Consider the following 23,441-nt stretch of genomic DNA (forward strand, 5'->3'; position numbering starts at 1 on the left):
TGTTGCTCCTGCTCTGTCAGCCTCAAATGCCAGTTGTCTGGCACAGCAGACTCATGATCTGCACCCCAGATGGCAGTTTGGCTGAGCTGGGTGCAGGCTGTCAGAGGGAACCACGTGTGTGGCAATAGAGCCCAGGAGGCAAAGCCAGCTCTCTTGAGTTGTTTAGGTGCCAGCCATTCTCTGCCAGGGGCCTTTTCACCATTAGGATGTTGAGGATCTAATGAATCAAGATGACTCATGGAAAGTGTAGCCATCAACAAAAATAAGAAAAGAATTTTCACTGACATGCTCTCTGCTACTGAGTTCCCAGTCAGTGGATATGAGAGAGGGAGAGAGTGGGGTGCTCTCAGCAGTGGAGGTAATGTCGTCCTTTAGGTGTCGGGCCTGATAGCTCAGCATTTCCTTGAGATCGTCCATGTGCACACTTAGAACAGTGTCTGGCACATGGTAGACCCTCAGGACATGTTACCCATTGTTACTATGACAACTGTCATGGGGATTGTTATAATTATTCTTTGGTACCAAGTGCTGTCTGTATATTAAAGGGGAATCTAGTGCTGATACTTCTCACTTCATGTAATGGGGATAGTGACAGTATACGTAGGCTATGAAGCCAAGGGATCTTTAGGATTCTGTCACTTCTAGGTGACCCTGGATCAATAGTACCATTGTCTATTTGCACAGTCCATTTTATTTTTACCCAAAATTGTGTTCTGGAGAACACTAAGCTCAAATGAAAACAATATATGGCATTATACATTAAAAGGAGCTCGTGACCATACATTTCAAAAACACGGAATGACTTTAATACATAAATAGGTCCTATGAAGCTCAACGAAAGATATAAGGTATGCAGGATTTCCTACTTTTTTTTTGAGGGAATGGGGGGATTGTGGAACCCATTAATTTTCCCACAGAACACCCATTGCCATTTTGTAGGATCTTAGTAGTCAGCAAAAAAGTATTTGAGAAATGCTCACACAACGCTTTGCAGTTTTCCTAGGACTCATACCTGTCTCTGATCCATAACAACAATCTTTTGAAGTGATCATATTGGGCTGTTCACTTCCACCTAAAGATAAAGGATAAAAAGAATCACAGAGGCTTACTCACTCTCCAGAACTTTATGGCGTTTTTCTATCTTTGTGCAGTTCTTTTGCCTTTATACTAAACTTTCATTAAGCTAAAATGCATGTGTCTTATTTTATTCTTAGAGTTTGAACCTCTGAGAATAATGGTCATCTCTTCTGTCATGACAATTTTAGATTGAGGCTGCATTTGTGTGTTTGTGTAAGGGTGTGTGTTTCTGTGAAGCAGTTCTGTTGTTATTGGATATTGTATGGTCCTGTCACCTAGTAATAAAAATAATTTGCATCTGATTTAGCATAAGGTTTACATGTTACCTAGGCAATGCCCAGGTGTACAGAAATGGTTTCTCTTCTTGCAGTGTTTTCCAGGGGCAGGGACCCAGAGCACTAGGGTTTAACCAGTGCTCCTGTTGCTCAGAGGCACTCAATCTTGATGGAAGCATTATTTGCATTATCGGTTACTCCAAAACCACTACTGGCCTCCAAAGTTGGTATTGTCTCTGTTTGTTAGGAGCTTGTTGTTGTTTCCTGCCTCATTGACGAGGTGGATATTCAGAAGGTGATGCTTTAAAAACACGAGGAAATGGAAAATCCTGCATTGATGCCTTCATTAAAGGAGGTGCCGGTGATGTGTTGATGAAATGTGTGAGCTTTGGAATCAAATGACCTGGCTTTGAATCCTGATTTCCAGGCTTTGAGTTGTGTGACACTGGTCCTTGTTTTAACCTCTTTTTTTTTTTTTTTTTGAGACAGAGTCTCACTCTGGAGCCTGGGCTGGAGTGCAGTGGCTCGATCTTGGCTCACTGCAAGCTCCACCTCCCAGGTTCATGCCATTCTCCTGCCTCAGCCTCCCGAGTAGCTGGGACTACAGGCGTCCGCCACCATGCCTGGTTAATTTTTTGTATTTTTTAATAGAAACGGGGTTTCACTGTGTTAGCCAAGATGGTCTCGATCTCCTGACCTTGTGATCCACCTGCCTCGGCCTCCCAAAGTGCTGGGATTACAGATGTGAGCCACCGCACCCGGCCCGTTTTAACCTCTTTAAGCCTAAGTTTTACATCTGGAAAATGGGATAATACTGCTTCTTGTGGTTGTTGTGAAAATTAAATGAGTTAATGCATATATAACAGCAGGCTGGCAAATCATAGGCACTCAATAAATAATGTTCACTATAATCTTTCCTCCTTGAATGATAGTGGTTCCAGGAAACTGAACCCAAAGAGACAGCCGAGAGTACTAGGTTTGGAGAGTCTTAGAATCACCTGCTACCTCAGTTCCTCGTTGAAAGTTGAGGACTGAGCTTGTGAGGTGAAACAACTAGCCCAGCTGACAGTCAGGCTGTGTCTCCCCTCTGTTCCGTCCTCATTCTCTCAACCTTTTATAGCACACACCACTTACTAGCTATCATATTTTTAAAAATTGTTCGCTTATTTATCTGTCTCCAACACTAGAGCGTAAGCTCCATTTAGCTCAGGGACTCTGACCTTGTTGTCCTCTCCGGTATTCTCCACACTGAGGATAAGTGACTACACTGAATAGTTACCCTGTGTGACTTAACATTGAATGAATGAATGAGTTCAGTGAGGTGCTTGCTGAGAAAGAGACACAAACACACACAGACACCTGTCACCAGATCAACCCTGCCATTTAAGTATTGTTATATTTACAATCCAGGACGTCTGAATTCCTGCCTCATTTTTAAGGCTCTTTAGAGGGAGATTTAACACATGCAGGTAGCTGTCTTGTGTAGGGTTTTATGTCCTATTTAGCCAGTGCCATACCTTTTGCAGCACATTTTATTTCATTCTCGTGGAGAACAGAGACTGCTCTTTGCCATCTTGGCACACGGGGTCATGGTGTGGTTGTCATTAGTCAGCTCCCCTAGGGATCTCATGAGAACAGATCATATGAAAGGGCAGTCACGTTAAATATCATATTTCTTATCTGTCTTCATCAGTCTTGGTCCCTCAGTCTACCACTAGCAAAGAAAAGAGAAACACAGTAAGTTGTAACACACAGAGTTGGCTTTGGGTTAGAAGGACTTCACTTCCACTCTTTACTAGTCTTTGTTGGACAAGTGGCACAGTCTCATAGGGTCTCAGTTCCCTTAACTGTAAAGTGGGGAAATTGTACCTACTTGGCATGGCAGAAGAGAGCTGTGTTTACAGTGTGGGTAATGTGTATATTACACAACTAGCCTCCTGGCAAATCTCTGTGGGTATGATGTCCTCATTAAAAAATGATATGGGCGGGTGTGTATGTGTCAGTGAAAACATTACCAATTGGAGGTACAGTGTTGAGTAAACAATCACTGAGATGTCTGTGGGTCTTCCGGGACTAGATTGGCTGGAAGACTGCCTTAATTATGTCACCAAATCGCTTGGAATGTGAAAAATGGCAGTGAAAGGATAACTAACTTACCACAGCTTCTTAACTAGAAATATAAAATTCCGTATCAAAGCAAATATCTCTAGATATCGGTTAGAAATATTAAACTGTGAACTTTAAGAAAATAATTCTATTTCCACAAAGTAAACTGATAACAGAAACATGTCAGGATTCATAATACAAGTACGATTGTGTTTATGGTCCTATCACACCAGCAAGGACTGAAAAGGCAAAGTGTTTGGGATTTCCTAGTTTATGCTAAGGCTCAAATCTCTGCTGTACCCATGATTTGCTACCTCAGAACTACAGAAAGCCACCAAGACATACAAACACCATTTTTTATTAACTTGTTTTTGCTATGACTTCTGTAATAGGTCTAGCCCATCTTCACTCAAGTCTGTCTGCTTGAAATTTGTGAATGCACATGGGTGTGTATGTGTGTAGGGCTCTAATGGTATGAGTTTCTACTTATTAGTGTCTGTGTACCTGTAATTATGTTTATACCCATATTTGCATGCACATCAACCCTTCAATTACTCTACTATAAGACACGTGGCAACTTTGGCCTGCTGGCACAAATAATAACCTTGAAGAGCATGTAAAAATATGACAAGGAACAGCCACAGAAGCACCTGTAAAGAGCGAAAACCAGGAAGATTGCATGATGAGTTGAAACTAGTGACTGGCCGTGGTTGTATGCTGACTTCTAAGCTGAGAAGCATAGAAAAACAAATGGGGAAAAAGAAATAAGAGAAAAGACAAGCAGGCAAATTTTAAAGAAGCAGAAACAAGAAATGAGGGCAACAAAGTACAGTGCACTTCAATAATAAGAATGATGAAATATGAAGTGTCCTTGGGTAAAATGAGGGCCAGGGTGAGAAATAGAATTATGGATTTTTAAGGATTTCTTCAAGTTCATTAGGCTGGAACACTTTTTAATGTATCATGACCATGAGGGAGGAGGCAGAAGGAATACCTGAGCTGCATGGTAATCTAGATGGAGGGGCACACTGAGTATCATTCCCCATGACTCTCCGCCTGGCATCTCTGAGGGCATCAGTTTGTTAGTATCATTTCATTAGACTTGTGCAAACCCAAACTTATCGGGCCCTTCACCATGCTTGTTATAAAGACTGGCTGCAATATTTGTTTTATATCTCAATAACTGTGCCTGAATTGTAAGAAGATTTCCAAAAGATGGTAGCAGTACGCAATAGTCACCCAAATGGATTCCAAGGTGTAGACTTCTCCTAAGATTCCTGTCATAGCTTTGTTTTTTTGTTTGTTTGTATATTTGTTTTAGAGACAGAATTCTGTCGTGTCACCCAGGTTGGAATGCAGTGATGTGGTCCTGGCTCACTGCAGCCTCAAACTCCTGGGCTCAAGTGATCTTCCTGCCTCAGCCTCCTCAGTATCAGGGACCACAGGCTTGCTGTAGCTTTCTATTGAAGCCTATCAGAGAAACTTTGTGCCTATGACTTTCTTCTCATTAAAAAGAAGTATTAAATCCACTAACATAAGTCACATTTAACCATTTAAGAGTGTGATTTGGTACAAGGGTAAACTGTTCAGATACAGACATGTACCTTTTTCCTCCCTTAAAAAGAATCCTGTACTGTTTTGACTGTAGTTTTTTTACCAATCTTAATGCAGTGCTCAAAACACAATGGGTGTATCATTCTTTACAACCAGTCATCAACTTTAGCTTTGAATTAACGCAATCCTAGCAATCCTAGCAATTCGGTTCTTACCAAGTTGTGTCTCCTGTCAGCCCCGATTGGCTGCTTCTCAGGAAGAGGAAAGTTTTTTTGTGTGTCTTTCTAGTTCTTATATTCAGCTCACAAAGTCCTTTTTTTCCCCTTGGCTTTCTGCTGTAAGATTTTGGTTTTCTTTCTCTACAGATGAAAAATATAAAATACAATAGCTATGTGGGAAATAGACAACTTTTAATTTCAGGTTCAAACAACACACAGGCACTGCTCTTCTTTCTCCCAGTAGGTCTCTCCAGAGGTCATGGAATTGATCCTGCCTAGGTGGGGTTCAGCCCAGCATCTAGAACCTCCCTGCACATCTGAGGTTACTCGGGGGAGGTGCTAAGAACATAAACATAAACACTTCATATGCAGAGTGCTTATGATAATGTGCTCCTCAGAACAGAACAAAACATGCTGTTCGAGGAGCATCAAGTGAGTTTTCCTGCGGTACTCGAGAGGCAATTCCGACCGTAACACAGCATGAGACTGTCAGGTGTGCAGTCAGCCCAGCATACACGTGAACAACAAAGCTGACCAAGGGGTAGGTTTGAAGCCCTCCTGAGCTGCTGCTGATTCTACTGAAAGGCTTAAGGACAAAGTATGAGGAATTCACGCTGACCTTAGGGGAGGCCGGTGTGGGGCTAGGAAGAGGGCTGTGTGCTCTCAGTCACTCATGCATCTCTGCCTTTCCTTTTTGTTCCATTCTTGTCACTTCAGTTCAGGCCCTCATCACCTCATATGGGAAATTGTCATTGTGGGCTTTGAATTTCTTATTCTCTTTCAGAAAAAAAAAAAAAGCCAGTGTCTTAACCGCGACCTGCAGCACACCATAATCTGGCCTGCTGTTATCATCTGGCCTCATCTCCACTTCCCCGCTCTGGCCCCTGCCACTCCTTAGCATCCTGACATCTTCATGCCTCTGAGCTTTGCACTGGCTGTGCCTTTGCCTAGAATGCTTTTCCTTCAGATATCCATGTGGTGAACTCTCTCACTTCCTTTGGGTGTTTGTCAAAATGTTCAGTGAAACCTTCCTTGGCCAACCTGTCTACAACTTCAATTTTCTCCTACTCCTGATATTTCCTATCTCCCTTTCTCTCTTTAATTTTCTTTTCAGTACTTATTTCTGTCAGTATATTATATACTATACTTATCTCTCTTGTTTGTTGTCTGTCTCTCACAGGAGAATATGTAAGTTCTATGAGATCAAAACAATTTTTCAGGGCTGAGCACAGTGGCTCATGCCTATAATCCCTGGTTCTGTCTGTTTTCTCTCCACTCCTGCAACTGTTCCCAAATAACTATTCCAAGGTTTAACTAACTTGTAGACATAGGTGGCATCACATGAGCCACAGTAACACAGATGCAACTGTTTTTAACTCTACGCAGTCTGTGTAAGACCTCAGTCTTCTGCAAAATAGCCCTTCCATCAGATAGTCCTGTGGGTCCTCAGAAGATATCTGACTTATGCTCACAAAAATATTATAGTTGTTCAGCTATGATTGTCATGCGGCCTCTATGCTCTCTTTCTTTTTCTTTTTTTTTTTTTTTTGAGACAGTCTTGCTCTGTCACCAAGGCTGGAGTGCAGTGGCACAATCTCAGTTCACTGCAACCTCCACCTCTCAGGTTCAAGTGATTCTTATGCCTCAGCCTCCTCAGTAGCTGGGACTACAGGTGCCTGCCACCATGCCCGGCTGATTTTTTATATTTTTAGTAGAGACAGGCTTTTGACATGTTGGCCAGGCTGGTCTCGAACTCCCGGCCTCATGTAATCTTCCCACCTCGGCCTCCCAAAGTGCTGGGATTACAGGCATGAGTCACCGCACCTGGCTGCACTATTTTTTCCCTATTGTGGGCAGAAGGCTTCCATTCCTCAAACACTTTGAGGGCGCCTCATTACTGTTGCTTTTGGAATTGCTCATTGCGAGAATGTCTATGTCCTGGTGGGGTTTTGTCTCCTTATGTTTCTTAAAGCCAGCGATTTTTCAAACTGGGGCTGGTTGAGGGGTTAAGTGGGGAGAGAGCCCTATGCCGGAAGTCCTTTCTCCTTTCTTCCCTCCCCTTTTCCTTTCAGAATAACTGTGTCAGGCAGTGTTCTCGGTGCAGGAATATAGCAGCATGGAAACGCACAGAGAAATCTCCACCTCTCTGTAAGTGTAATTTTGAACCCCGTGGTTTCTGGGGAGTAGTTCTGTTTCCCCTTCTCTTGCAGCTCCTCATGAGACAGCTCCTCTGGCTTCTTAACACAGCCAGTGTACCTACTTCCCAGGTTTGAGGGCATCCTTCTCTACCTGCTGGCAACCCCCAGACACACCGTTCAAACTCAACCACCAGCCTTGAGCCCAGTGACTCCCGTACATAGGCACCTAGGAGCCCAGGAATTGTCCCGCAGTGGACATGCCAAAGCAGGTCTCCATGTCTTTTCAGAGGCATCGGTGCCTACTACATAAAGAGACTTCGGATCTTTTTCCTGCTGGAATGCCTTTGATTTTTTTGAATGTACGCATTTTAAGCCTAAATTCAAGAATTTGCGTGCTTTGCTAGACCCTTTTTACTGGTTCAGCCTCAGATTTTGCCCTCCTCTAGATGATAGCTTTTCTTGTCTGAGCTGCTGTTGAGCATGTAGCCATGTGTGGCTCTCTCCTGTTAATAGCCTTTTCTTCCAAGTCCCTCTTGTCTCCTGAAGTAGCTTGCCAGCTCTTCCAAGGACAGAAGCTTCCTTCTGTTTATATCCTGCACAGCACTCACATAGTCTCATACACATAGTGATGGTTAAAATAATTGGTGAACTAAATTTCCATAAATATATTCTGGAAAAGTCAGCAGTAACAGATTGTTTCAGCCATATGGAAACTTCTCTTATGTAGGATACCTCAAACCGTCATGATTCCAGATACCTGGCATCTACAGATTCAGGAGTATTGGTGTATATCTGAGCATTGCATGAGTATTTTGATGTATACTTTGTAAGAGTCTCCAACTCAACTTCTTGTTGTTCCTGCTGCTTTTCTTCCAGATATTCTGAGGTACTTTTGGCATCATCCCTTATCAAGGGTGTCGATTGTTGGGGGCTGTCTCAGAAGGTTTCAGCCCTTACCAGGTCCTTGTCTGTCCACAGATCATGTTGCACAAACACATGGGGTCTTGAAAAATGAAGGCCTGCCTTCCAACGTGGGCCAGCACTACTCAGGGTCTGGGCTAGGACCTTTGAACATGGAGTGAGGTCTCTCTGCAATTGAACCTCTAAGGGGAGGTCTGAGTTTCCACTCGGGTCACAGAATCCTCCGGACATGTGGCATCTGCTCCTTGGTCTGGAATCATGAGATCATGTTGTCATAGACAGAATGAATGGTATATTGAGGATAAAAGGAGTGTGCTGGAACTTCAGCTAGCCACCCTCCTGGCTTGTCCAAAATATTCTATATTCTCTTGAAGAAAAAGAGAAGCCTGCATGAGTGATAGTGGAGGTCAGGCTTTGGCCCTGAAATCATATTAATGGAACTTTCAGATAATGTCATTCTTCATTTTTCCTAATGCCAATTTATAGATTGCATCCCAGACTCCCCAGAGAAGTAGAACTTGCCAAGTATGCTTGTCATTTCTTCTAATTAGGTTTTTAAATAAATCAAAGAACTCTTGTTTTCATTTACCTTGGATTATACAGCAACAATGTTCTTGTGTATGTTGCCAGAGAGGCAATGCCTATTGAAAGGACACCAGATTCCTGACATTCTAAGAGCTTAGGAAGGCTCCTCCCCTCCGCTTTCCTAAGCATTCCATTAGCCCCACCAATTAAGAGGAGGAAAGGACAGTCCTGCCAGGGCTTCATGGCCCCTCCTTCCTACCCATCTCCACAGTGCTGCTGTGGAGTGGGCTTTGTGGTCTAAAAGGGAAGGAGAAGGGAGGAGGAGAGCACTCCCCTGGTCTTTCTTGCAGTTTTCCCTTTGCCTGATTTTCAGCCTTCCCTCAGTTTCTAGTCCTCAGGGTGAATCTTCCCATCTAGGAGGCTAAGGGGTAGAGAAAGCATGGGGGATAAAGCTGGGAGGCGTCTGGGGTTAGGCCCAGCCCAGCAACCTCCTCTGTCCTTCTTCCTGGCTTCTCACCATGCGGCCCCACTCTGGCCCTTTCCCCAGCATGCCCCCATCTGCCCCCTTATACACTCACAGTATTGTTGGTTTCTGTCTGAAAGCCCCTCTCCTGGCTGTCATCCCTTTGCTCACTGTGGCCTCATAGCTGGTGATTCCTTGCATTAGGTCCAGGAATTCTGGAGTAAGGTGTCATGAGCTCAGACTTTGCCCTGGTGTTTTTGGTCCTGCAGCAGCCTCTGGTCTCTGAGCTCTTCTGAGATGGGGAGACTAAGAACAGGTTGCCATGCTGGTTGCTCTTTTCCCACTGCCTTCCCCATGTCCCATCTCTGATGATTCCACCTGTAGAGGTGGGCAAGCACAGTGGGAGATCTTAGGACCGCAGCAGAAGCTATGTGGTCAGCAGGCAGTGCAGTTGGCCCCACTGCAGGGAGAAATAAGGCTTGCCGTGTGCCTTATTCAGAAGCGGACAGCCAGCCTTGTTGTACCTGCTTCTTGGGTGTCAAACTTCTGACAATTGGGAATGACAGATATTTAATTTTACTTACCTTGGGGAGCAAAAAGGCCCCAATCCTTTGATAAATCATAGGTCTGTGAAAGCAGATAACCCCAGGCCCTGAAGGACCCACCCCCTTCTCCTTCCCTCCCCTCTTCTCCCTCTTCTCTCTTACCCTTTCCCATCTTTTCCCCTTCTCTCTTCTTCTTCTTTATTTTTCATCATCTTTCCCTTCCTTCCTTTCCTGTTTTTCTCTGTCAAACTCTTTCAACTCCCACCAGATATTCATTGTTACTTAGCAGAAATCACATATCTTGCTGAAAGGAAGAAAAAAAAAAAAACAGCTTTCTTGGTACTTATAGATCAGGGACTTAGGTAAGGGATGTAGTTGGGTGGGATAGGATTCAATATTAATCTCTTTATTAGGGACAATTGTATACTCTCTACCACTGCCTGCCACTGATCCCTCTGTCCTCCTCAGTCCCCATTGCCTGCTCCAGTGGTCTAAAGCTGTGATGGTTTTTCTCTCATGCCTGCTGTGAGCTGAAGATTGGTGGAGAGCTGTCACTACTTTGAGTGCCAGCAGCGCCTGCAACATGGGAAATATGTAGGATGTGTTTTCTCTTATAACCACTGTGTGGCTGCTGGTGAGATCGTGCCCACCATCCTAAAACCCAGCATATGTTTTATTGTGTTGTTATTTAAGTAAATGTTGCTCATGTTTTTATTAGAACAGTGTAATATAATGGAATGTGATCTATACTGTGCTCCATAGTGTCTTAGTTTAAACAGATATGTTTCCCGCTCTGCCCGCCCTGCACCACACACCTGCAAGTAAGTTTCTTTTGAATATCAACACCAGCAAAATCAGGGAACCCTTAGTAAAGGTGCTTAGGTGCTATTTGATATTTAAGGCAGTAAGCTCAGTTGGCCTTTAAATTCATTGGTGAGAGCAAATTACTGTTTTTAAAATAATTTTAATTTTTAAGCATGTTTCATGTTCTAGGCAATATTTATTTGTTTAAATTATGTTTTTGTGCTAGGTTCTATAACCACTATATCCCAATGTGAGGAATAAGAGCTTACCTACTGAATGCTTCTTTTTTGAGACCGAGTCTCACTCTTGTCACCTAGGCTGGAGTGCAGTGGGACGATCTCAGCTCACTGCAAGCTCCGCCTCCCCGGTTCACACCATTCTCCTGCCTCAGCCTCCCGAGTAGCTGAGACTACAGGCGCCCACCACCACGCCCGGCTAATTTTTTTGTATTTTTAGTAGAGATGGGTTTTCACCGTGTTACCCAGGATGGTCTCGATCTCCTGACCTCGTGTTCCGCCTGCCTCGGCCTTCCAAAGTGCTGGGATTACAGGCGTGAGCCACCGCACCCAGCCCCTACTGAATGCTTTTAAGTGACTTTTCTTGGTTTAATTTATCACCTTTCATAGAGAAGGAAGCACTGGCTCATATAAGTTATTTGGGGAAAAGTGAATATTTGTAGTGTTTACAATGTCCAGATTCCTGCATCTTACCTTTGTATATAGCTGGGAACTTCAAAATAAAAAATTGCAACTTAACCAAGCACAAAATTCTATGTGTTTTGGGCAATTTCTGTTCAGAAGCTTATTATCCAGCTACTTCAGATAACTTTAACCACTTGAAACATAGTCATACGCCACAAAGTCAGTGGTCAGAGTTTCAGATTTGCTAAAACAGTTTCCATCAATTAAGGAACTACAAATCTATTTACTTTGCTACTATGGCAAAAGGCCTTGGACCTTTACTCAGAATTTATTTACTTAATTTTACATATGATTGTAAACTGTAATTATCTGATTTCTCAAATTAAAAGCTGTTAAGAAGCTGCCATTTAGGAAATTGAGAGCAACAAAAGACAGCGACACTGACTCAAAACGAGCTTTACCCAAACAGAGGGACGGGAAAGAGAAAAATGACTGTTCTGTGTAGTACAGTGCATCATGTTGTAGTCTTTATGAAGAAAAATTTAGAATATGGTCTATATATTCTGCCTCAAAAGGCACATAAGTACGTAATATATTTTAAGAGGATCTTTTAAAATCCAATATAGTTCAGTTAAAATCAGTTTTATAACTTACAGCACTCAACTCCATATATTATCATCTGCAGAACATTGCACTTCAGTTATTCCATTTGAATGTTAGTGCATTTACATGACGTTCCAGAAAGCTGAGAGATAACATATCTTAACTCACCGGTTCTCAAATTCCTCTAGCCCAGATCCCTTGTTCAAAAGATATTTTGACTCAGAATCTTGATTTGTAAAACAAAGACAGGAGGAGGCATTCCATTTCGTTGACTGCATGAGGCTTCCTGAGTTTTCTCCGTGCCCTCCTCCCATCCTCAGTGACTTTCATAGGAGCCTAAGAAATCCCTGGAACTCCATAGAACTTAATGCAGAGCACAGTGTCAAGCATGAAGCTAGACTAGGACAGGAGTTATTGCCAAGGAGGGAGGCTTTTCAGGCATCCTTAAATCACAGCCCGTAAGTGGTTGCCTACCTGTGGTAATATTGCTTTGCTTATCCACAAAGTAATTTGCTAGGAGTTTCATGGGAAATGAATAGACTGGAATCAACTCCAGTTTCCTTAGTGTCACTGTAACTCTGATTAGCAATGTGACTCAAATGCCCCATGCATTTTCTGCAGGTGGTGCCAAAGCAGTGATTGGCACCAGGATATCCATAGGAAACAGAAGGGAAACCATGATTTGCTTATGGATGCTCTACCCTGTAGAGCAAAATAGAATTTTCTGATTGTTCTTTTGATTGCTACTGCTGTGCTACTACAATTACTGCTTCATGTTTTCTTGTTGTTCCTCCCCCTCCTTCTTTTTCTCTTCTTCTTTTCTTTTTTAGTAGTAGAACAAGACACTGTTCAGTAGCGTAGCTAGATGCTTTGGTTTCTTTTATCATTGTTATGTGCAAAAGCAATTGTCAAACTGATTTCATGTGCTACACCGTGTTCTTCCCTCAGGAAGAGGGAATCCAAGAGTGATAAAAGCATCTGCAAGCAGAGTAAAGGCATCTTGGTCAGTGGATTTCTTCTACAAGTTTCATGGCAGCGGTACTGCAGTGTTTTAGGTTCTTTGTAGGTGGCTGATAATGTGTAAATACCCCATGTTGAATGAAGTCAGCTGTCCAAGACCTATGAGGCTGCAGTTTCTTTCCTGATTCTACCCCTCCAAGGTGGTGGTTTGCAGCTCCTCCAGGAGACTGGAGTCTCCTCTGGCCGCAGCAATACTTTATTTCTTCTCACCTACCTGACACAATTGGCTCAAAAATTATACCTCAGCAGGGAAACTACTCCTCGGAAGGGGCAGGTTGCCAGCAATCTCTAAGAGTATCTTCCTTAAGAACAGGAACTCAAGGACTTTCACACTTGGATGCTTTGATAGACCATTTGATAGATAAGCTTAGTTATAGTGCGTTACTTTCAGGCTCAAACACAGAAATTATTCATGCAAATCCTCCTTCCAGTCTGTCCTTTGTAGAGAGGGCTGAACTTTCCTATCTTAGATCGTGTACGACACTGGCAGTCATGAAATGTAGATTCTGCTCATTCATCTCTCTCCATGCAGTCCATTTTTTATCATTAGAGAAAAAGATAAACTTTAAAAAGTTTTATTGTATTATAATTTTAAACTAGTATTGACTGTCAGAGAGGCCAACTTGTGTAATGCTTATAAGCATGAGCTCTGAAGCCAGACCACCTGGCCCTGCTGTGCCTTAATTCGCTGACCTTGGGCAGTTTTCTCATCAGTAAAATGGAATTAAGAATAGAACCTGTTTTATAGGGTTGTGAGGGTTAGGTGAACTACCATTCGTGAAGTGCTTATAAGAGCACATAGCAAATACTATATTCCTTTTAGCAGCTTTTCCTGCTTTTGTTGCTATTCTTATTATTGTTTCCTGGATGTGAAAGCTGAACTTGCCTTCTTTTCCTTCTGGAAAATTTGGGCAGAAACTCAAGTAACTTAGTCTAGACTCATGCCTGGGATAGAAGCCTAAAATGACTGGCCCCTGGAAATCTAGACACTTTTGCAATAGGGAAAGAATGCCTGTTTTCAACTTAGATCTAAGTTTGGATGTTGGTCTTGCCCCTTAGCTACTTGAGTGATAATGTAGAAAATATTTTAAAATGGAAGAGAATAATGCCTACATTGTAAGGTGCTGAAACTTAGAAATGACAGAATAAAGAGCTGGTTCTTATTATATGCTCAAAATATTGGAGCTATTATTATTATTTGAAGAGACAATCTAGCCCACCCTAAGTCATGCAGATGTGGAGCTACTTGGTGAGTGGAGAGACTGTTGATAAAGTTTATTTAATATTTAAGATGAAGTTTTAAATTTGCTTTGTAATAGAAATAATTACAATATTTGGTGTATTTATGTATATATTATATATGCCCACTTTAATACTAGGGAACTCTTCGGGACTCTTCAGAACAGACTGTTAACATTTCTTTCTTGTCTTTTGAATTGAATGTTATAGAAATCAGCTCTCAGGAGGAAGTGTGCAGTCTGTAAAATCGTCGTCCACACCGCCTGCATTGAGCAGCTAGAAAAGGTAAGAGCGCGCCCCCTGCTGCAGCTTTGTTACATTGCAAGTATTTGGTCTTCAGAGGCCCAGTGTAACTTTCTAGTTCCAACTTTTTGAAAACAGTGCCCTTAAAAAAAAGCTGGAAGTGCAACATTATTACCAGATTAATAATGGAAAGACAATGTTTTAGGGTCATTCACTCTCTTGTTTGCTGAAGTGTAATTTGATATCATTTTACGTTGACTCTTGGGAAATGGAATAACAGTTAGATGGAAAAGCCTGGAATTCTCTTATTATATCATCTCAGTTCAAGCATTACTATTCACCCATAGGCTCTTCCACAAGTTGTTTAAGAAGGAGGAAGTTCTATAAGCTTTTTATAATTGTTGTTCACATGTATCTGACTTGTGTGGTTTACTTCTTCTCAAAGTGCCTGCAAGGGAGTGAGCCAAGCTGGAAGCCGGCTCTCAGTCTGCTGGGCAGTGCTCCTCCTGTTGCTGCTCAAATGTGTGGGTGGGACTGGAAGTGACATCCTGGTGGTGTCGTACCTCCAGAATAAGTGGATTCGGCAAAGTCCATTTATTTGTTATTTAGGGGATGGGAAAGGCTCCAGTAGTGAGTTGCCTGCTATCCTTTTCCCTTTCACACTTCCTACTCCATTTTTATGTGTGTTTCTCTGTGTATTATCTATGTTCTTGAGCTGTCATGGGTAAAAGCATTGAAATATTTTAGTCCCCCATGACATTCATTTAGTTTCACTGACATGACCAGTTGATCCTAGCTGATGTCTTATGGCAATGACTACCAACATGTTATCTTAATTTTTTTTTTTCTGCCCCAACTTCACTTTCTGATCTCTGCCTTCATTCTTTTGCTCCTTTCACTTTATCGAGTAGCTAACCAAGATGTCAATGTACCTACTAGGAGACCTCCACATCTAAAAGAAAAGCAATGCTGAATCCTTTTATAAAGAATAACTCCGGGCTGGGCACGGTGGCTCATGCCTGTAATCCCAGCACTTTGGGAGGCTGAGGCGAGCAGATCATGAGGTCAGGAGATGGAGACCATCCTGGCTAACATGGTGAAACCCTGTCTTTACTAAAAATACAAAAAATTAGCCAGATGTGGTGGCACGCACCTGTAGTCCCAGCTACTCAGGAGGCTGAGGCAGGAGAATCGCGAGAATCGCTTGAATTCAGGAGGCGGAGGTTGCAGTGAGCTGAGATCGCACCACTGCACTCCAGCCTGGGTGACAGAACGAGACTCCATCTCAAAAAAAAAAAAAAAAAAAAAAAAAAGAGTAACTCTCTTGTCTTTGAATAGTCATCATAATACTAAAAAAATCTCAAGTTTATATTTTCTATTTTTACAATCAGAAACCCAGCTGGGTAGTTTCAGCTGCCGATATCTTTCCTCTGGCTCTTTCTTATCTCAGTTTCTCAAATTTGTGGTGTAAGAGCATTATTGTTTAAAGATACTTAGATTTCATTCTTGAGAATGAAGGAAAGGGGTTGGAGATATAGAATCACCTGGGATCTCAGTTGATTATCTAATGCGATGATTTCAAAAGACTAAGAAGAGTATTGTTCTGTGTTCTTTGAAGGTTTTGCTTTTCAGTCTCAATATCTATCACTGTTTTTTTTTCCCAGGTAATTCAGTCTAGTCTGATGCTTATCTCTAATATAATATACTTTTCTTTTTGAATGACAGATTAATTTCAGATGTAAACCAACATTTCGAGAAGGAGGCTCAAGGTCACCAAGAGAAGTGAGTATTTCAGAGCTTGATTTCAAGTATCACCTTCGATTTCTCATTGATTCAGTGGCTTCATAGATATTCACCAGGGAATAAAAAATAAACTCTATCTCTCTCCATTGCACGCCAATGTTTTGTTAACACATCCATAAATACAACCAATAAAATCTCCAAGTCTTTTCAACATGTGCACACTGGACTTTATTCTCATAAAATGTACTGGGGAGTTAAGGTCTTACCGAATGAACCAGAGACTAGAGGAAGGCGGTAGTGGTAGAATTGAAGGGGTAAGAAAGAAATAGACTTTATTTATTTATGTATTTTGAGACAGAGTCTCGCTCTGTCACCATGTCTTCTGGTTGATTTTATGTGCATTTTCCTATTTTGAGTGGGTATAAACGACTCATGGGGCAGCAGAGTAACTGGTTATTCCTCTAAACCCTGGAGTCAGATGGTCCACTTTTAAAACCAGCCTTGATGCTGTGTGATCTTGGGCATCTCACCTAAGCTCTCTAAATCTTGGTGTTTTCGTTTTTAAGTAAATGAATAAATACATCATAAGCTAGAACTATATTCAGTTCTCGGTCTCTGACCCTCCCATCTGGTCGTGAAGATAAACAGGTAAAGAGGAAATTTGAATGAAGAGTTGTTACTGATGTGTTAGTGGGAAGCAGAGGCATGACAAGAGGAGACAGCACGTATTTGTTCACATTTTATTTAGAGGAGACAGTGAGCACAGTTCAGGCAAAGATGGAGAAGGCAGGGAGGGTTCTCAGCCTTCCTGTGTTATTCTGGACAGTTTAGCTCCAGGCCCAAAATTGCACTCCCCAATCAGCGAAACAAAAGCCCGCAATGAACAGAACCTGTCCTCCTGGAATGTAGTTCCGCCTGCCCAGCAGTCACTCACTGCTTCCTAAACATTACCATCTTATACGATATCCTCCTGAGCACAAAGTCCAGTAAAGATGATTTCTGATCAACGTATTTTCTCAAGGAGATGAGGTTCAGTTCCACTTATAGATTTACTCCTTGGAAACCTTCCCGGATGGTCTACTCCTCCAATCAGCTCTGTGTAGTAACAAATAGGAAAGAGAGGAAAGGGGTCAGCGAAGGGGCTTCTCCTGAGGAGCTAAGTTAGTTGAGAGGAGGGTGATTAGGAGGTGAGTGGTGAGAGCCTTCTGGATAAAAGGAAGAGCATGCAAATCCAAATGAGAGACTGTACTGAGTAAGACATGAGATCTGAGATAGTAAGAGCTAGATCGTGAAGGTTCCTATAAGCCATGCTGCAAGTTGAGTGTTTTATCATCAGGATAGTTGGGAGGTGAGCATTAAACTACTTTAAGCCAAATATTGTTCAGGCTGCAGTGTGGAGGAAATACCATGCAGTTCAAGAGTTGGAGGCATACAGGCAACTTTCAGAAGCCATGCTAGTAGTCTAGGCAAGAAATCATGGTGACATGAACTAAGAATAATGTTGGTAGATATGAGTTTGAAGGAAACAAAATTGACAGGATATAGTAACTGATTGAATTTTGAACACAAGAGGAGCCCAGACTAAACCAAGCTACTGCTACACACACACACGCACACACACAAAACAAAACAAAACAAAAAAACTGAAAAACTGATTAGATGTATGAAAATGAGTTGATGTGAGGATGGGGTGGGGAGGTAATGACTTTAGTTGTAGAACTATGAAGTGTGAGGTGTCCCTGTTGTCCTCAACTGGAGATGCCCAATAGAAGGTTGAGTGGGTATATGAGTTTGGAGCTTATGAGAAAGACTGGACTGGAGGTCAGGCATTGTGAGTCATCAGCATATTTGCACAGTAATAAAAGCTGTGGGAATAGATGAACGTGGAGAGTGGGAATAGGAGATAATTGAGAATTACAAATGTTTAAAGACAGTTGATGAAAAAAGACAACATGAATATGAACGCTCTAATTGTTAGTGGCAAAGCAAAAGGATGGGAAAAAATGTGGAAAGAGAGTAGGTTGGGATGGAGGTTGTAGAAAGAGTAAAACATAGTTGTCTTCATCGATTGTCTTCTCCCACTGTGTTTGTGCAGCATAGCAGCAATAGGAAGGTTGTGGGCCATGCGCAGGATGAGGCGGGCAGGAGAAGAATGATAGGGCTGTGGTGTCTTAGTGCCACCCAGAGTGCGGACAGCGTGGGCCAGAAGATAACTCAGTGATAACTCAAATGAAATAGGTGCTTTATTTAGGAAACTGGAAGAGAGAGTTTCATGTTAAGATGGAGTTTATGACTTTCCAGCGTGGGGATTCATATACCTACCTTTAGCTTTCTGCCCTCCAGTATGTATCTCTCTCTATTGCTGGGGTCAGTGTGGAGGCAGGGGAAGAGAGAGAGACAATTTTAATTGTGTAATTTTTCTAATACAGCATGTTTTTGGTTTTTATTAGCCTGTACCACTTCTCTGAAGCTAGACCTTCCATAAGGGTTTTGGATATTCTCCCTTGTCTTCTTATCAAGGACTTGAAATTCCTTCCTTTAATATGTTTTCATCACCCCCCTCTATTTCTAGATAATTTCTACCAGCATAAACACACTCTAATAATTTCTATCTTTAAAAAAAAAACCAAAAACACTCCTTAGCCACCAACTGTGTCTTACCTACTGCTCTAGTTCTCAGTTTTGTAGTCACTGCCAAGCTTCCAGAAAGTGTTAACTATATAAATTATTTTCAGTATGTCACTTTCTAGTCATTGTAACCTGTTCTAATCTGATGTCTGCTCTATCCATTTACTGAAAATGCTGCTGCTTTCAGTTTGCCTATGATCTCCTATATGCTAAATGTATTAGGTGTTATTTATTTTTCTGGTCTTCTCAAAAATATTCAAGATACTACATATTCCATCCTTCTTGGAATGCTCTCCTCTCTTGGCTTCCCATATCACCCTTCCCTAATTTTCTTCTTGCTTCATTGGATAGCCCTTTCTATTCTTTTTCATTGCTTACTCCCCCAACCTCTGCAAATCCCTCTGAGCTGAGTTCTTGTCTATGTTCTCTTCTCTCTGCCCACTCCTGTTAGAGGAGCTCATCCGGTCTCATGGCTTCAAATACCATGTGGGCCGACAACTCCTAACTTTACATTTCCAGTCTGCCTTTCTTGGAGTTCCACTTGGCATGTCTTTTGAATGTATCACAGTCATCTAAAATATAATACATCAAACACTAGACTATTCCCATTACCATAAAAATGATTTAAGAAAATCCTATGCACCTCAGGAAATGAGATGGCTGTTGATCTGGCTTCTCAGTTGAGAAAACTGGGGGGTCATGTTTATTCCTTCTCTCATAGACTGCCCACATCTAATTCATTTGCCCGTCCTTTCAATTTTATTTATAAAATATATTTCAAATCCACCCAATTATCTCCAATTCTGTTATCAGCACCTTAAACTAAGGTACTGTGACCTCTCCCCTTTGGCCAATGCAATAGCTTCTTCATGACTCTTCAGTTTTCACTTTCAGTTCACCCATGATTTAAAGAAGTAATCTTTCAAAGTGAAAATTAGATTATGAGGTTGGTACAAAAGTAATTCAAAGTAACGACAAAAACCGCAATTACTTTTGAACCAACCTAATATAATTTTCCCTGGCTTAAAACTCTCCAGTGGTTTCCATAACTCTTAGAGCGAAAGCAAACCCTCTGTCTTGGCATGAAAAGGCCCACGTCGTCTGGCCCCTGCCTGCCTTTCCAGCCTCCTCCAGCTCCCATATAGACTTTATTTCCATTTGTGTGGCACACACAAAGATATTCCCCACCTTTGGCTATTTGTGTATTTCATTGCTGTACTAAAAATCTCTTTGCGTGACTGTTTCTTACAGTTAGGCTCAGTTCAAATATCATCCCCCTCAGACACTGTCTTAGTCCGTTCAGGCTTTTGCAATGAAATACCATAGACTGGGTGGCTTATAAGCAACAAAAATTATTTCTCACAGTTCTGCAGGCTGGAAGTCCAAGATCAATGTATCAGCATGGTCCCATTCTAGTGAGGGCCCTCTTTGGGGTTGCAGATTGCCACCTTCTCATTGTGTTCTCATGTGGAGGAAAGAGGGTGAGAGCGTTATCTGTTGTCTCTTTTATAAGGACCCTGATTGCATCCATGAAGAATCTATCCTCATTACTTGATCACCTCTCAAACACCTCACCTCCTATTACCATTGCATTGGAGTTTAGGATTTCAACATACAAATTTGGAGGGGACACAAACCCCAGTCTTTTGCAGAGGTCTTCCTTAACAACCACCTTTAAATACATAGTATATTGTTCTTTACCAAAGTATCTTGTTCTTTCTTTTCAGGGCACTTTGTATACCGTAATAATATAGGCATATTACTGTTTGCTTGTCTAAAGAATGTCTCCCTCCTTTAGTGTAAATTTTGGGAGGTCACTCATAGATTTTGTCCTAAATTAATTGCATCAAAACACAGAGTATGTGATTGATGGATATCCGCTGACCGAATGCATTTACAAAGGTATTCATTTCTCTCAAAATGTTTAGGAACTCTTCGTCTAAAAGGACATTTTGAAGATGAAACTCATGACTCACTGACTATGACTCATTTGATATTCTTAATTAAAAATTAATAATTCTTACTTCTACTAATTTAGATGTTTACCTAGTAAATGAAAAAACATTTGCTTTAGAATTAGTTTGACCCTAGTTCGAATTATACCTCTGCTTCTTTTCCACTAAGTGGTAAGAGTCTCTGGAGCACAGATTGTTGGTCACTATGCCCTGGCATTTGCATAGTGCCTGACGTGTGACAAGTTTTAAATAAATATTTGTTGGAGCCATCTAAGTTGAATCTTTCTGGATCTCCTTTTTCTTAGTCATAAGCCATGATGGATTGGGTTATGATTTCTAAGATCCTTTCAAACTCTATAAAATATATATATATACACACACACACACACACATATTTATATATATATAATTTTTTATTTCCATAGGTTTTTGAGGAACAGGTGGTATTTGGTTATGTGAGTAAGTTCTTTAGTGGTGATTTGTGAGATTTTGGTGCACCCATCACCCGAGCAGTATTTACCGAACCCAATTTGTAGTCTTTTATCCCAGTTCAACTGGCTGTTTGAAAATAGCCAAGCAATTGTATTATGTATTTTTGCTAACAATATTGAATATAAGCCCTGAAATAATGCATTACCAATACTTTAACACCCATAAGTAATAGCCCTTTCCTTGCCCAGTGCTTGAAGTTGTATATGAATAATTCAGAAGTTATTGATGAACAATAAAAAGGTTTTATGATGTTAGAAGCCTTGCTTTGCTATCTTAACAACGTGTCAACACTCACATTTGCAGTGTTAAGGATCCTGAGTCCAATGTCAGTTCAACAACTTAGGAGCTCTTAATAATGGTCAAAAGAAAAGAGGGTGAGAAATTAAAGCACTTGGGATATAAGGATTAGAAAATGTAAATGATTCTATAGTAATGTTATTTTCCTTATTGATGAAGGCAATTGATGATCCTCCCCTCCTCCATGGTAACTATGTGATTTAATCGTCAAAGAAATTAGGTGGATAATTCCATTCAGTTAAACCCACATGTATTGGATGTTTGCTTTGTTCAAACTATCATTAAGCAGCAGAATAAATTTCTATTGGGCCCAAAAAGAACTCTGGACAGAAGGGTGCTGGACATCTCAAATCACAGAGCTATATTTTGGATACAATTACTCATTTTCTTCTATGATAGTGATTTTGTATAAGTTAGTTTATCAATCCATGCCTTAGTTTTTGACTTATTTTCTAGGAAAGATGATATTAAAAATATTTAACAAATGGAAGAGCCATAAAGAGTAATATTTAAATAATTTTTAAATGTTCTTTTTTTTATTCCCCAACGAAACTATATGATATTGTATATCTGCTTACCAAATTATATACAGTAGTCCCCTCTTATCCATGATTTTGTTTTCCAAGGTTTCAATTACCCAAGGTCAACCACAGTCCAAAAATATTAAATGGAGAATCCCAGAAATAAACAATTCATGTTTTAAATTGCATGCTGTTCTGAGTAGTGTGATGAAATCTTAATCCATCCTACTCTGTCCTGGGATACGAAACACCCCTCTGTCCAGTGTATCCACTACCTGCCCATTCATTACTTAGTAGTTTTCTCAGTTATTAGATTGAAGAATCATTGTCTATGTAAAATTTGGTACTATCCATAGTTTCGGTCATCCACTGGGAGTCTTAGAACATACCTCCTGGGAAGAAGGAACAACTGCGTGTTGCAGTACAAATGAGGAAGTCAGTCTTAAGATTCCTAAATAATTGTTGATATATGGAAAGTGTTGGCTGACTGTTTTGAGTAGAGCTGTCACTTGCTAAGTGATCCCATGAGTCAGCCATGATTTCACACAGGTAATTGCATCAAATGTTTCCAACATGTTCCTTCTTAAATTGATAGTCATTAGCTGATTTATAATCTCAATAACTACAGATTTTTTTTTCTGAACATCAATGATATTGTTCATTTTCCCTCAGCTTCTGCTACACTAACAGCAATTATATTACATTTTTCTATTCTGTATGATACTGTCTGACATTTTTATATATTCAATATTTCTACTACTGTCATTGAAATCATTCATTGGCGTGTCATGTTGAAGTAGTGTGAGCCCTGTCTTGCAGAACAGAGGAAAGGCACAGTGACACAATGGTAAGAGCACAGATTCTGGTGCCAGCCTGTCTGGGTTTGGACCCTCACTTTGACCTTTACATTTTAAGTAATGACTTCTCTGCATTAGTTTCCTTTTCTGTAAAATGAGAATGATATTGACCATGGAAGTCAAACCCTCTGATAATGTGTGAATTGGGATATGCTGCAGTTGGCAGCTGGCTCGGGTTCTCCCTAATGCTTATTCCTAAGCAGGCAGTAGACTAAGGTTCTCATCTTATCCGTTGAGTAGGCAGATGCTAAAGGTGTCAGCAGTAGCCTCAGCTGCAAAGTAAAGAGGTGGAGGGTCCAGTACCTTCATCCTCAGTAGAATATTTGCACTAAACTGATGGGATAGATACTGATAACTGGGCAGGTTATTCTGGAATTGCTGTCATTTTCTTGAAAGCCACAGCCAGCCACAGGATCCAGAATTGTCCATCCATGTGGATATTTAAGGTTGTACAGACAACCACCACCAGCTGGGCCCAGCCCCCAGCATTCTGAGATTCTTTGGGGGAACCAGTAACATTGCTCAGACAATATGATTTGTTTTCAGAAGAGAGAGATCACTGGAATAGGATCCAGG

The 23,441-nt window shown here is 41.2% G+C and overlaps 1 protein-coding gene across 12 annotated transcripts in view; it reads left to right on the forward strand.

Annotated features, from left to right (window-relative positions):
- DGKI (diacylglycerol kinase iota) overlaps positions 1–23,441 on the forward strand; it is a 459,603-nt gene that overhangs the window by 178,093 nt on the left and 258,069 nt on the right. For all 12 annotated transcript variants that reach the window (XM_017957197.3, XM_017957194.3, XM_031665135.1 and 9 more), the window contains exons 4-5: positions 14,340–14,414; positions 16,098–16,154. In XM_017957197.3, the coding sequence (XP_017812686.1) occupies positions 14,340–14,414; positions 16,098–16,154 (132 nt within the window). The remainder of the gene's footprint in view (positions 1–14,339; positions 14,415–16,097; positions 16,155–23,441) is intronic.

This window comes from Papio anubis, chromosome 4, assembly GCF_008728515.1.
Source record: "Papio anubis isolate 15944 chromosome 4, Panubis1.0, whole genome shotgun sequence".
Classification (NCBI taxonomy): Eukaryota; Metazoa; Chordata; class Mammalia; order Primates; family Cercopithecidae; genus Papio; species Papio anubis.